At 38.7% G+C, this 12815-nt stretch overlaps 1 protein-coding gene across 8 annotated transcripts in view; it reads right to left on the reverse strand.

Annotated features, from left to right (window-relative positions):
• The window catches only part of ORC3 (origin recognition complex subunit 3), a 69357-nt gene that overhangs the window by 33765 nt on the left and 22777 nt on the right, over positions 1-12815 (reverse strand). For all 8 annotated transcript variants that reach the window (XR_011568468.1, XM_070796100.1, XM_070796097.1 and 5 more), the window contains 2 exons: positions 4721-4854; positions 4224-4287 (listed from right to left, as the gene is read on the reverse strand). Coding sequence is in view for 7 of the 8 variants with exons in the window: in XM_070796100.1 (XP_070652201.1) it covers positions 4224-4287; positions 4721-4854 (198 nt within the window). In the remaining variant the exon portion in view is untranslated. The remainder of the gene's footprint in view (positions 1-4223; positions 4288-4720; positions 4855-12815) is intronic.

The following is a 12815-nucleotide window of genomic DNA, read 5'->3' on the forward strand; positions in this document are numbered from 1 at the left end:
TTAAACCTAAACTATAAAAAGATAAAAAGAAAAGCATTATAATAAGAATAAAATATTAAAAGATATTTTTGGTCTAAACTAGAAAAACCAACACATTAATTTTTCAGAGATAACTTCTGTTCCTTGAATTCAGCAGGTAGCCAACATAAAATTTTTTCAGGTTAAAGGTGCAAATCTTTGTTGCTCCTTCATATTTCTTACTATGTAAGTCCCAAGAAAATACACCTCTAAATGATTAAAAATGCAATCCGAAAATGAATATGGCAAAGATGATAACAAACAGGTCTGAAAGCTGAGCACAGTATAAATAAATGCTTAGAAAATACACAATGTTACTGAAAAGCAAAGTTAATATTAGACTATAATGAACAGGTTCAAAATTGGGAAAGGAGTATGCCAAGGCTGTTTACTGCCACCCTGCTTATTTAACTTACAGGCAGAGTACATCATGTAAAATGCAGGGTTGTATAAATCACAAGCTGGAATTAGGAATGCCAGGAGAAATATCAACAACCTCAGATATGCAGATGATACCACTCTAATAAAGAGGAGAGTGAAAAACCTGGCTTAAAACTCAACATTCAAAAAACGAAGATCATGGCATCCGGTCTCATCACTTCATGGCAAATAGATGGGGAAAAAGTGGAAACAGTGACAGATTTTATTTTCCTGGGCTCCAAAATCACTGTGGATGGTGAATGCAGCCATGAAATTAAAAGATACTTGCTCCTTGGAAGGAAAGCTATGACAAACCTGAACAGCATATTAAAAAGCAGAGATATAATTTTTGCCAACAAAAGGTCCGTGTAGTTGAAGCTATGGTTTTTCCAGAAGTCATGTATGGACACAAGAGCTGGATCATAGAGAACGCTGAATGCTGAAGAACTGATGCTTCCAATTATGCTGCTGGAGAAGACTCTTGAAAGTCCCTTGGACAGCAAGGAGATCAAAGGAAATTAACTCTGAATATTCATTGGAAGGACTGATGCTCAAGCTGAAGCTCCAGTCCTTTGGCCACCTGATGTGAAGAACTGACTCACTGGAAAAGACCAATATGCAGGGAAAGATTGAGGGCAGGAGGAGAAGGGGCAACAGAGGATGAGATGGTTGGATGGCATCAGTGACTCAATGGACATGAGTCTGAGCAAACTCAGGGAGACAGTGAAGGACAGGGAAGCCTGGAGTGCTGCAGTCCATGAGATAGCAAAGAGTCAGACATTACTGAGCCATTGAACACAGCAAATTTCTGCAACAGGCCAGCCTAGACATTCTCTCCTTTTGTCATCTCAATGGTTAAAGGTACTCTTTAAAAATCTCTTCTTGACCTCTGAAAGTACACTCCTGACAGAAACTTCTAGCTGGAAATACACTTGGAAACTCACTGACTCAATAGAGCTAAGTCGTCTAATCTCAAAAAACTCAATAACATGCACACATCCTTTCCCACTGGTTCTTAAATTTCCTCTATATTGAAATAACCTACTTTAGTGTCTGAAGACTTCCTATACTGCTCTGAAAAGATTACAGACTTTATTAAAATGATTATTAAATCCAATCTAGAAGTGATTTTATATTATGGCCTAGTGTGGATTCTGCATCAGAAATAATGTTTGATAAAAGCCATTTTGCATTGTAATTACATATGTAAACTATAGCTGAACAACATCAAAAAGAAGCCATTCTCAATATTTTTTGAGAGTTTTTTAAAAGGAGGTAAATTAGTCTTTACCTATATATAACACATGCCCTCCAGGAACTAATATTCTTTTATTCAAAATTTAATACATAGGGAGCCCAACCTGGTACTTTGTGACAACCTAGATGGGTGGAGTGGCAGGGGAGGGAGGCTTAAGAGGGAAGGGATATATTAATACATATAATTATGACTGATTCACATTGATGTATGGCAGAGACCACCATAACATTATAAAGCAATTATCCTCCAATTAAAAAAACTTTGAAAATAGTTTGTATCAGTAAAACCCACAGAGTGCTAGGGCTTAACTTCAATCTCATCTTAATTTTACTACAATTTTCTAATAAACATTTTCCTTAAAAAGGTATAAAGAGTCTGAAAATAAGTGTGACATCACACATTCTAATTGTAAGGGACTTGTTAAATACATGAAGGTACATTCATTCAATAAAATATGATGCCACTCTTATAGCTATGTGTAAAAGAATAAAATTAGAACATTCTATAACACTAAATATAAAAATAAGCTCAAAATGAATTAAAGACCTAAATATAAGACTGAAAACCACAAAACTCTTAGAAGAAAACAGGCAGAACACTCTGACATAAATCGTAGTAGTATTTGCTTGGCTCTGTCTCCTAAGGCAAAGGAAACAAAAACAAAAAAATAAACAAATGGGACCTAAATTAAACTTAAAGCTTTTGCAAAGCAAAGAAAACCAACAAGACGAAAAGACAACTTACTGAATGGGAATCAATATTTACAAATGATACTACTGATAAGGGATTAATATCCAACATATATAAACAGTTCATACAACTCAACTTCAAAAAAAGACAAACAACCTGATTAAAAAATGGGCAGAACTGAAGAGTCATTTTTCCAAAGAGTAAATGCAGACAGCCAAAAGTCACATGAAGATTCTCAACACTAATCAACCAGGAAATGCAAATCAAAACCACAATGAGATAGCACCTCACACCTATCGGAATGGCTATCATCAAAAGGAACACAAATGACAAATGCTGGCAAGGATGTGGAGGAAAGGACACTCTCGTACAGTGTTGAGGGGAATGTAAATTGGTTCAGACAATGTGGAAAACAGTATGGAGGTTTCTCAGGAAGCTAAAAACAGAACTACTATATGACCTAGCAATTCCACTTCTTGATATGTATCTGAAAAAAATCCCAAACTACTAATTTGAAATGATACATGCACTCAATGTTTAACCTAAGTGTCCATCAACAGATGAATAGATAAAAGATGTGGGACTACATATACAGTAGAATACTACTCAGCCACAAAAAACAATGAAACTTTTACCATTTGCAACATGGATGCACTTATAGGGTATTATGCTAAGGGAAATATGTCAGACAAATACTACATATCACTTATACGTAGAATCTAAAAAATAAACTAGTGAATGTTACAAAAAAGAAACAGACTCACAGATATGGTTACCAGTAGAGAGAAGGAAGGGTTAGGGGAATGTGATTAAGAGGTGCAAACTACAATGTATAAAATAAATAAGCTACAAGGATATATTGTACAACAGGGAATATGGCCAATATTTTACAACTGTAAGTGGAGTGTAGCCTTTAAAATTATAAATCGCTGTAAGATGTACACCTGAAACTTATGTATATCAACTGCATCACAATAAAGAAAGTTAATCTAAAAAATAATACAATGCCACTCTTTAGTAGTGATATAAAATGATTTCCAAGATTAAGAAAACAAAACAAAATACAAAATAGTGTATGTATTTATCTTCTGTAAGACAGGGGAATAAACCTTCAAAATATATATAATTACTTGTTACTTGTATATGTGGAAAATATCTAAAGACTAATACATAAGAAACTAGCAACACTGGCTATATCCAGGGAGGGTAAGTGGGTAGTAGAGGACTAAGGTGGGAGGGAGCCTTTTCACTGTATATTATCTTTATCTTTGAATTATGTACCATGTCCAAGAATTACTTATTTAAGAAAGAAAACAACTCCCTCTTTTGATATTCCCCATGCTGTATAGTTAACTCATAATTTTCTAAGCTCATTACGTATTTCCTGGCACTTATATTATCAATATGTAATGATTTTTTTTTCCAAATCAAATCAGTATCCACTTAGCAGTGGGGCCCTAAGTTGAATGGCTTCTATTTCTGACAGCCCTTATAAGAACATTAAAATGAGACCACCTACAGATTCCAAAACCACTAAGTGGAAAAGAAAGTTGAGATCTGCAAGTGTTTCCAAAACAGACCACAGGAGAAACCTCATGTTCTAGCTTTTCCTTCTTGATTAAAAAAAAAAAAAAAGTCTTCCTCTAGAACTGAGGTTTTACATCAACTTTAACAATCACATTTCTATAGGATTATCAAGATCTAATACTTCACTATGCAAAGCATGTTAGAGTGTATAGTTATTTAAAAATAAACTCGGTAAATTTTTTGTGCATATTCTTCTTCATGAAGGGAAAAAAAAAGAATAAAACAGCAACAAATATATCCATATTCCTACCTTCAAAAATTTGTCACTGGTCAACAGTGCGACTTGCTTTTCTGAAGACTGCTTTTCCACATACCTAAAATTTTTACCACCGTATACACAAAAACAGAGAATGAAAAATTTAAATACTTGAATAGCATACAGAAATGAAGAACTACCTAGACTGGTGGCCACATTCTTTTATTTCTTTTCAAAAATAAATCCAAGTCATGGTCAAGTCCTTAAATCAGGTTCATTTCTTAGTCTAGGGGTCTAATATTAAACGAAGGTCATAAACTCCACAAACAGGAAATGTTACTTATAAAAAGTAACTAACAATACTGAAAATTATGCCCTCCTGCAAAAATATTTTTCTTTATGCCAAATGTCTCAATTAAAAACAAAAGTATTTTGCTCTAAATAAAAAAGTTCTTTTTCCTTTACCCACTTCAAAATTAACTGGCTCTGAGATCCCTTATTTTGCCCCAACTCTTTTACAAGATATACTAAATATGTACTTCTCTTTTTACCTTCTAAATGATGGAAGACGTCGGATGTTTTCACATTGATTAGCTGATAAAAAACGTATTCTTCTCTTGGCTTCTGGGAGATTACAGCACAGAACACTGAGCGGCTGGGAATAGAAATGTTCTAATAGAGAAAGCTGAAAGAAAAGTGAAGATTAAATATATTTGCTGTATTTGACAGTAAATCTCTTGCCCCGTGTCTGCTCAATATCAAGGTTTTTTTTTTTAAACAGCGAAAGTATTTATGGCACTGATATATTTAATAATGTCACAATAAAACTACAAACAATGCATAACTGGCTATATACCTAGAGTATTTTAGGGCTCCAATTTTGCGGACAAGGTCAGAAAATTGTAATCTCTGAAGTATAAACTGAAAGAAACGACCATAAGTGGATAGATCAGCTATCCGCAGAAGCTACTCATTTACAATAACAATAGTTGTGATGGAGGTGTGACTGTGGTGTGATCTAACAGTCTAACAGATGCTCAAATATTCCTAAGAAAATACCAACCTAAAATCAGTATAAAAACTGGTCTGCTAAATAAACAAAAATGCTACAATAGCAGAACTTTGCTTACTGACTAAAAAAATAAATAAATAACGAAAAATGAGGCATGTCCAAAGAAAGTGTATCTTTTAAAACTCAGTTTTGTCATGGAGGAAAAGACGGCACATATTTGGTATATACGTATAGTCCAGTAACTAGAGTTCTGTGGTCTCTCCAGTACAAGGGGGACTGATTTTCCAGCTTCTACCATAACTCGTAAGATGTATTTTACAAGACTACGCACATGTTAAAAACTCCTGACTCTAAGCAAGCTTCTCATGACCAGTTTGGTTTTTCTAGGTACCTTGTACCAAAGAGAGAGCTCCCTAAATAGTGAAGAAAACAAATTCTGGTCACTGGAAAACAGTAGTCCCCACCACAAATTAATAAATTAACATGCTAGCCTATATATTAGTCTTAAGGTGTTTGAGCTTGACCTTTCATGCATAAACCGATAATGAATTTTTGAGCCTGTAGAGCTGAAGACCAAATATCCAAGACTAAAGCAAATCCTCCAAAACAGTCCACTCTACAGGAGGTATAGGGCTATAAAGCAAAGGGGCAGCCTAAGTTGGAAACAAGTACAAAATAGAAAGAGACTGTTCATGCCAAGTACTACGTTATCGTTCCACATACTAACATAGTCTTCTTCCTTGCTTATATAGTTATATTAATGTGATTATATTTATTTCAATGTTAATACTACTTTTTAAACATGAGAAAAGTAAAAACCAAACACAATATAGGACTTGCTGGGGAGGAGGGCTGGAACTAAGTCACCTGAGTTGGAGGACAGCTGTAGATAAAACAAGAACCCAGTAATACTCAGCTATTTAGTTCAAGTGTGTTGTCAATATTTGGGTCAATTAACAAGCTGGTTACATCTACCTAATGAGGGAAGGACTTAAACATATAGTGATTATATGCCCTATTGCACCTTCTACAGAAATAAAGACTTACACATAGTATTTCCCACTGATGACTAAAATTTACATTCAAAGAACTATATTTTAAATATTCAAAACATGAAAACCATGGCATCCAGTCCCATCATTTCAAGGCAAACAGATGGGGAAACAGTGAAAACAGTGACAGACTTTATTTTCTTGGGCTCCAAAATCACTGCAGATGGTGACTGCAGACACTTGCTGCTTGGAAGAAAAGCTATGACAAACCTAGACAGCGTACTAAAAAGCAGAGACATTACTTGTTGACAAAGGTCCATATAGTCAAGCCTATGGTTTTTCCAGGAGTCAGGTATGGAGGTGAGAGCTGGACCATAAAGAAGGCTGAGCGCTTAAGAACTGATGCTTTTGAATTGTGTTGGAGAAGACTCTTGAGAGTCCCTAGATCAAACCAGTCAATACTAAAGGAAATCAATCCTGAATTTCATTGGAAGGACTTATGCTGAAGCTCCAATACTTTGGCCACCTGATGCAAAGAGCTGACTCATTAGAAAAGACCCTGATGCTGGGAAAGATTGAAAGCAGGAGGAGAAGGAGACTACAGAGGACGAGATGGTTGGATGGCATAACCAATTCCATGGACATGAGGTCTGAGCAAGCTCCAGGAGATGGTGAAGGACAGGGAGACCTGGCGTGCTGCAGTCCATGGGGTCACAAAGAGTAAAACACGACTGAGCAATGGAACAACTGATGATTAGGAAAACTGGACAAATGGGGTATTGAGATTCTGCTGTCTGATCCTGGCCAAGCTACTTAATCTAAGTCTCTTTCTCAAGTGCAAAACTGGAGATGATAATACATATCAATGGAGCAATGTTAATACTTAATACAGTACCTAACATAAATAATAACATAAATAATCAGGAACCTAAAAAATCATCTAATCAGATCCCTTCATGTTACAGATGAGAAAACTGAGACCCAGAAAGATTAAGTAACCTGGTTAATATTTTAATTATTAACAAATAATCTTTATTCACACTCATTTATTTCTATTTTTGGCTGCGTTGGGTCTTCACTGCTGCACAGACTTTCCCTAGTTGCAGTGAGTGGGGCTATTCTCTAGTTGTCATGTGCAGGCGTCTCACTACGGCAGCTTCTCCTGTTGCAAACACAGGCACTAGGCACACAGGTTTCAGTAGTTGCAGCATGGGGGCTTAATGCTCTCGTGGCATCTTCCCCAACCAGGGACCAAATTCGTGTCCCTAGCATTGGCAGGTGGGTTCTCAACCACTGGACCACCAGGAAAGCCCTAATATGGATTTTTTTTTCCACCCACTTTCTCAATTGTATGTGCGCATACAGTTTATCGGAGAAGGCAATGGCACCCCACTCCAGTACTTTTGCCTGGAAAATCCCATGGACGGAGGAGCCTGGTAGGCTGCAGTCCATGGGGTCGCTAGAGTCAGACACGACTGAGCAACTTCACTTTCACTTTTCACTTTCATGCATTGGAGAAAGAAATGGCAACCCACTCCAGTGTTCTTGCCTGGAGAATCCCAGGGACGGGGAAGCCTGGTGGGCTGCCGTCTATGGGGTCGCACAGAGTTGGACACGACTGAAGTGACTTAGCAGCAGCAGCAGCATACAGTTTATATTTCCTTTTCCTTTGACTTCAGTCAAATATTCTCCTGTTGGCTTTCCTTACTGTTTCTAGTCTCCTTTTCTGTTGCTCACTCTTATAGTAAGCTTGCCTTAGGGGTCTGCTCTTAGTCCTTTCCTCACTCTTCTAGGTGATACTTCATTTCTATGACACAGCTTCAACCACCTACCTTTCAATGATAAATCCTAAGTGTTCTAGTCCAGATCTTTCTCTTGGGTACAAATTTTTATATCCAAAGTGCCCTAAATTTACCATACATAGAAAGAAACATCCTTTTCTGACAAACGGGTTCTTGGCTTTATTTTAACACATACACTTAATAAAGGGTACCGAACTCCAAACCATCTGCTAAGCTAGAACCTGTGTGTATGTAAGATGCTCCTCTCCTACATATCCCATCAGCCACAAGATTCTGTCTCATCTTCGAATCTGTCTCCTTCTCCCTAGTCTCACCATCACTACCTTAGTATAGCCCTTCTCCTAACTTGTCTAGACTACTATGTTATGCTTAGTTGTGTCCAACTCTTTGCAAACCATGGACTGTAGCCTGCCAGGCTCCTCTGTCCACGCGATTCTCCAGGCAATAATTACTGGAGTGGGTAAACATTTCCTTCTCCAGGAGATCTTTCTAACCCAGGGATCAAACCTGGGTCTCCTGCATTGCACGTGAGTTCTTTACCATCAGAGCCACCAGGGAAGTAGTACCCCTCCAACGGAGCTCTCTCCGTCTACTGTCACCTTTCCAACTTTGACCCAGCAAGCTCCTGTTCCTTAGGATACACTTCTGTTCTCTATGGAATCCCCAAGCATGTTTCTCTAGTAGCACTGACTATTCAAGAGCTGCAGTTCTACTTTTCTGCCTCCTTCAGTAAAGAATAAGCAATTTGAAGACAGAGATTTCTTTGTCCTCTGTATCTTCAGGGCTTAGCCCAGTGCTTGACTTAGATTCTCCATAAACACTTATGAAGTAAATAAACAAATGAATGAAATGAAATGAATGAGAGAAGTAAAATTAGAAAGTTGTTATATCTCAATTTCACCACTTCCCTGGTGGCTAAACTGGTAAAGAATCCACCTGCAATGCAGGAGACCTGGGTTTGATCCCTGGGTTGGGAAGATGCCCTGGAGAAGGGAAAGGCTACCCACTCCAGTATTCTGGTCTGGAGAATTCCATGGACTCTGGAGTCCATAGGGTTGGAAAGAGCTGGAGACAACTGAGCAACTTTCTAAATGGACTGGAATGGGTCAATTTAACTCAGATGACCATTATATCTACTATTGTAGACAGGAATCCCTTAGAAGAAATGGAGTAGCCATCACGGTCAACAAGAGAGTCCGAAATGCAGAACTGGGATTCAATCTCAAGAACGACAGAATGATCTCTGTTCGTTTCCAAGGCAAACCATTTAATGTCACGGTGATCCAACCTATGCCCCAACCAGTAACGCTGAAGAAGCTGAAGTTGAACGGTTCTATGAAGACCTACAAGACCTTTTAGAACTAACACCCAAAAAAGATGTCCTTTTCATTATAGGGGACTGGAACACAAAAGTAGGAAGTCAAGAAACACCTGCAGTAACAGGCAAATTTGGCCTTGGAATATGGAATGAAGTAGGGCAAAGGCTAATAGAGTTTTGCCAAGAGAATGCACTGCTCATAGCAAACACCCTCTTCCAACAACACAAGAGAAGACTCTACACATGGACATCACGAGATGGTCAACACAGAAATCAGATTGATTATATTCTTTGCAGCCAAAGATGCAGAAGCTTGGTATACAGTCAGCAAAAACAAGACTGGGAGCTGACTGTGGCTCAGATCATGAACTCCTTATTGCCAAATTCAGACTTAAATTGAAGAAAGTCGGGAAAACCACTAGACCATTCAGGTATGACCTAAATCAAATCCCTTATGATTATACAGTGGAAGTGAGAAACAGATTTAAGGGACTAGATCTGATAGATAGAATGCCTGAACTATGGACAGAGGTTTGTGACACTGTACAGGAGACAGGGATCAAGACCATTCCCATGGAAAAGAAATGCAAAAAAGCAAAATGGCTGTCTGGGGAGGCCTTACAAATAGCTGTGAAAAGAAAAGAAGCGAAAAGCAAACGAAAGATATAAGCATCTGAATGCAGAGTTCCAAAGAATAGCAAGGAGATAAGAAAGCCTTCCTTAGCGATCAATGCAAAGAAATAGAGGAAAACAACAGAATGGCAAAGACCAGAGATCGCTTCAAGAAAATTAGAGATACCAAGGGAACATTTCATGCAAAGATGGGCTCGATAAAGGACAGAAATAGTATGGACCTAACAGAAGCAGAAGATATTAAGAAGAGGTGGCAAGAATACAAAGAATTGTACAAAAAAGAGCTTCACGACCCAGATAATCATGATGGTGTGATCACTCACCTAGAGCCACATATCTTGGAATGTGAAGTCAAGTGGGCCTTAGAAAGCATCACTACGAACAAAGCTAGTGGAGGTCATGGAATTCCAGTTGAGCTATTTCAAATCCTGAAAGCTGATGCTATGAAAGTGCTGCACTCAATACGCCCGCAAATTTGGAAAACTCAGCAGTGGCCACAGGACTGGAAAACGTCAGTTTTCATCCAACCCCAAAGAATGGCAATGCCAAAGAATGCCCAAACTACCGCACAATTGCACTCATCTCACACGCTAGTAAATGCTCAAAATTCTCCAAGCCAGGCTTCAGCAATATGTGAACTGTGAACTTCCAGATGTTCAAGCTGGTTTTAGAAAGGGCAGAGGAACCAGAGATCAAATTGTCGACATCCGCTGGATAACTGAAAAAGCAAGAGAGTTCCAGAAAAACATCTCTTTCTGCTTTATGACTATGCCAAAGCCTTTGACTGTGTGGATCAAACTGTGGAAAATTCTTCAAGAGATGGGAATACCAGACCACCTGATCTGCCTCTTGAGAAACCTGTATGCAGGTCAGGAAGCAACAGTTAGAACTGTGCATGGAACAACAGACTGGTTCCAAATAGGAAAAGGAGTATGTCAAGGCTGTATACTGTCACCTGCTTATGTGCAGGGTACATCATGAGAAACACTGGGCTGGAAGAAGCACAAGCTGGAATCAACATTGCAGAGAGAAATATCAATAACCTCAGATATGCAGATGACACCACCCTTATGGCAGAAAGTGAAGAGGAACTAAAAAGCCTCTTGATGAAAGTGAAAGAGGAGAGTGAAAAAGTTGGCTTAAAGCTCAACATTCAGAAAACTTACGATCATGGCATCTGGTTCCACCACTTCATGGGAAATAGATGGGGAAACAGTGGAAACAGTGTCAGACTTTATTTTTTGGGGCTCCAAAACCACTGCAGATGTTGACTGCAGCCATGAAATTAAAAGACCCTTACTCCTTGGAAGGAAAGTTATGACCAACCTAGATAGCATATTCAAAAGCAGAGAGATATTACTTTGCCAACAAAGGTCCGTCTAGTCAAGTCTATGGTTTTTCCAGTGATCATGTATGGATGTGAGAGTTGGACTGTGAAGAAAGCTGAGCGCTGAAGAATTGATGCTTTTGAATGTGGTGCTGGAGAAGACTCTTGAGAGTCCCTTGGACTCCAAGGAGATCTAACCAGTCCATCTAAAGGAGACCAGTCCTGGGTGTTCATTGGAAGGACTGATGCTAAAGCTGAAACTCCAATACTTTGGCTACCTCATGCGAAGAGTTGACTCATTGGAAAAGACCCTGATGCTTGGAGGGATTGGGGGCAGGAGGAGAAGGGGACAACAGAGGATGAGATGGCTGGATGGCATCACTGACTTGATGGACATGAGTTTGAGTAAACTCCGGGAGGTGGTGATGAACAGAGAGGCCTGGAGTGCTGCGATTCATGGGGTCACAAAGAGTCAGACACGACTGAGTGACTGAACTGAACTTAACTGAGCGACTTTTACTTTCTTTTCACTAAGGTAAATAATATTTTCTTGCTTTAAAATACTCTTTTTACAAAGTCAAAGTTGAAAAAACAAGACACATATTTGCCATAAGAGCTAATACTCTTATGTAATAAAACACTATTGTGTTTAATGTAAAAGAAGAATACATAAGAGAAAAGAAATAATTTGTAATCTTCAAGGCACTACATGAACATGAAATATCCTACTGTACTCTTGGGCTAAAGATTACTAATACATAGGTTTTAATGAACTTGACAAATAGCATGGGTTCACAACAATTACACTTTGTTAAGGTATTTTAGGTAATTGCCAAGAGAAGGAAGTATTATTAACTTTGAAATTACTGGGAATGGGGTCCGTTTTTAGATTAGGTGTTATTTAGACTAGGTTCATTAATTTTCTTCTGGCAAGTTATGAAACCTTAGTGAAAATGCATTCACAGTATACAGGAATAAATAAAATGAACACAAACACATGTGCAGGGCACTGCAAGCTACAGTCTATAGCCAATTTTTATATGACTCAGGAACTATGACAGAGAAGGCAATGGCACCCCACTCCAGTACTCTTGCCTGGAAAATTCTATGGACAGAGGAGCCTGGTAGGCTGCAGTCCATAGGATTGTTAGGAGTCAGACAAGACTGAGTGAGTTCACTTTCACCTTTTCACTTTCATGCATGGAGAAGGACATGGCAACCCACTCCAGTGTTCTTGCCTGGAGAATCCCAGGCACGGGGGAGCCTGGTGGGCTGCCGTCTATGGCGGTCGCACAGAGTCAGACACGACTGAAGCAACTTAGCAGCAGCAGCAGCAGCAGGAACTATGAATCATTTTTTATACCTTAAAAGGATTGTTTTAAAAATGTATTTATTTGACTATGTGGGGTCTCAGTTGTGGCATGTGGAATCTTCTTTGTACCATGCGGGATCTTCCGTTGAGATGCATGGACTCTCCAGTTGCAGCACACTGGCTCTCTACAGTGTGTGGGCTTAGTTGCTCCCAGGTGGGATCTAAGTTCCCCAACCAGGGATAAAACCCA

This window comes from Bos indicus, chromosome 9, assembly GCF_029378745.1.
Source record: "Bos indicus isolate NIAB-ARS_2022 breed Sahiwal x Tharparkar chromosome 9, NIAB-ARS_B.indTharparkar_mat_pri_1.0, whole genome shotgun sequence".
NCBI lineage: Eukaryota > Metazoa > Chordata > Mammalia > Artiodactyla > Bovidae > Bos > Bos indicus.